At 43.2% G+C, this 2468-nt stretch overlaps 1 protein-coding gene across 1 annotated transcript in view; it reads right to left on the bottom strand.

Moving 5' to 3' along the window:
• Window positions 1-1502: 1502 nt before the first annotated feature.
• The window catches only part of CUNH17orf64 (chromosome unknown C17orf64 homolog), a 10871-nt gene continuing 9905 nt past the window's right edge, over window positions 1503-2468 (bottom strand). The window contains exon 6 of the mRNA XM_028772258.1: window positions 1503-1756. Coding sequence (XP_028628091.1) covers window positions 1671-1756 — 86 coding nt within the window. The 3' untranslated portion in view covers window positions 1503-1670. The remainder of the gene's footprint in view (window positions 1757-2468) is intronic.

Raw genomic sequence — 2468 nt, 5'->3', positions numbered from 1 at the left:
GAGAGAGAGAGAGAGAGAGAGAGAGAGAGAGAGAGAGAGAGAGAGAGAGAGAGAGAGAAAGTCACTGAACCCATTTTCTTATTTTCTTACTTAAAGTCACCACGTAACTGGTTTCTGGATGGGAAACGATTTGCATTGTTTTAGAACTCTAGTTTCCTCTTTTCCTCTCTTGACTCTCATGAGTATCACCCAAACCCATAAACTGACTGCTGAGGGTATGGTTCAGGTTGTCCAGGATGTAAGGCCCTGGTTTTGATTTCCAACACTATAAAACAAAAGAGGACAGACAAGATGGCTTAGCAGGTAAAAGTGCTCGTCATGGAGCCTGGCAATCTGGGCTGCTCCATCTTGGGTTCATTTGGCGGTGGAAGGAAAGAACTGATTCCCTAATGTCCTCACCCTGTCCTCACAGTGGACCCTCACAGTGTCCACAGCCACACTGTGGCAGGATCACATACAATAAATAAACAAAATAAAATGAATGAATGAATGAATGAATGAATGAATGTATTTTTGAACCTACATACGGTCCCAAGTTTGTCATTGTTGCTGCACACCTGTGATACTTCTGTGTACTTTGGGAATATCAAATAGTAATGGCACCAAGAGTTGCACAGGTGATGTACATATGTGAAGTCCATTGTGCAAGGCACGAGGGTTGGGAGGAGACACTTGTAAACTGGGAAGCATACCAGGGAAGCCGATAAACTGCTCCTTGGCTCCAGCGGCTATCATACAGGATGCAGATTTAAATGTAGGTAGGTAGCTGTATGAGAAGCCAGAAGTTTGACTTTGCATTTAATGGGAAATGACAGTTATAATATTGGCAACTAATATTTTTCAAATGATGTTTGCAAGTGGAACTCCTTGTTGGGAATTAAATGCATAACTAGCTGCCAATTTTTGACCACTGACCCAACTCACCATTCTGCTAAGCCTATTGATATTTCTTCTTTGAGATTCTGTTTCTAGCCTCTCTCACTCCCTATACTTGGCTCACAGCCATCTGGAAATCTCCCCATTACCCAAGAGGCATCGGTTTATTCCATTGTACCTCTCCTCCCTTGGCACCACCACCTGCCCCACGCTACTGATAAGATGAAGTCTAGGTGATTCAGAGGCTGCTAGACTTGTCACAGACTGGCCCAATTCAATCAGTTATCCCATCCTGTGCTTTCCTATGGCTAACATCGATAAAATCCTTTGTTTTCTTCCTACTTCCATTGGACTCTGATACTCTTCCACATAGGTGACCACAACTATTTACTTTGAAAAGTTAGGCTATCTGCTACTTAGGAAGTGGCTCCAAACATTTTTTTCTTTTGAGACAGAGTCTTACTGTACAGCTTTGGATGGCCTGGAACTCCCTGTGTAGACCAGGCTGGACTTAAACACACAGAGACCCAACTGCCTCTGCTGAGATTAAAGGAGTGACCACCAAGTCTGGCTTCAAATATTTTTAAGCAGATAAAAGATGGATAAAGTTCAGACAGTAAAGTACAACTGTCTTAAGGGTTATTATTTCCCAACCCATTTATTTATAATTAAAATTGAGAATCCTTTTGATAAAGTAAATTTTCTTTACCCTCTTCAACCCCCTTATCCTCCAGAGTATACATGCAAGTGCTCAGGGAGCCAGGGAGAGCTGGCCTCCATCCCCGTGGGTCTTCTTATGAGTAGCTCTTGGGAGATTCTGGTCTTTCCTTAATCCTCTTTTTCTTCAGCTTTGGTTTTTGAGAAAGTTTTCTTAAAGAATCTGAAACAAGAGAAGCAGAGAGGGTCCCAGTGACACTATAGCTTGTAAGAAAACATCTCGGTAACAGCTGCAGGGTAGAGAGAGTGATAAAGGAAAGTTTGTCTCACTGCTGACTGTGTCCCTTACTCTTTCTTTCACTGAGACCTGTGAGGTGGAGAGATGATACCACCCTCAGTTTACAGATGAGGATGCTTGCTCAAGCAAAGAGCACGCATATGGCATATCCAAAGCTTTATAACAAGCTAGAGCAGAAGTCAGGATCAAACCCAAGTCTGCTTGACTTCCCCTGTGTCCCTCTCAGTTCTCACCACTAATTCCAAGTGCTTTGAAAACACAAGTCTGTTGGCAAACAACACTGCCAAGTTTTAATCAGTAACTGAATTATGAACACAGTGCCAAAGAAACATCATGTTGGCCACTGTAGGTAGACCACAAATGATGGCTCTACTGGTATTATGTGCCTTCCTCATGTAACATTCGGGGAGGGGATCCCCCACACCATCCCTACCTTTAACATTTTTATCAGCCAAGTATTTGTGTGTGTGTGTATTACTGGGGATTGAACCCAGGTCTTCACATATGCTACAGGCATTCTACTACTGAGCTATGTCCGAAGTTCCCATCTCCAAGCTTTAAACACACACACACACACACACACACACGCACACATGCACAGAGAGAGAGAGAGAGAGAGAGAGAGAGAGAGAGAGAG

The sequence above is a fragment of the Grammomys surdaster genome, unplaced genomic scaffold (assembly GCF_004785775.1).
Source record: "Grammomys surdaster isolate TR1022 unplaced genomic scaffold, NIH_TR_1.0 213, whole genome shotgun sequence".
Taxonomy (NCBI): Eukaryota; Metazoa; Chordata; class Mammalia; order Rodentia; family Muridae; genus Grammomys; species Grammomys surdaster.
The sequence above is the reverse complement of the archived record's forward strand: the minus strand, read 5'-3'. Positions and strand labels throughout refer to the sequence as shown.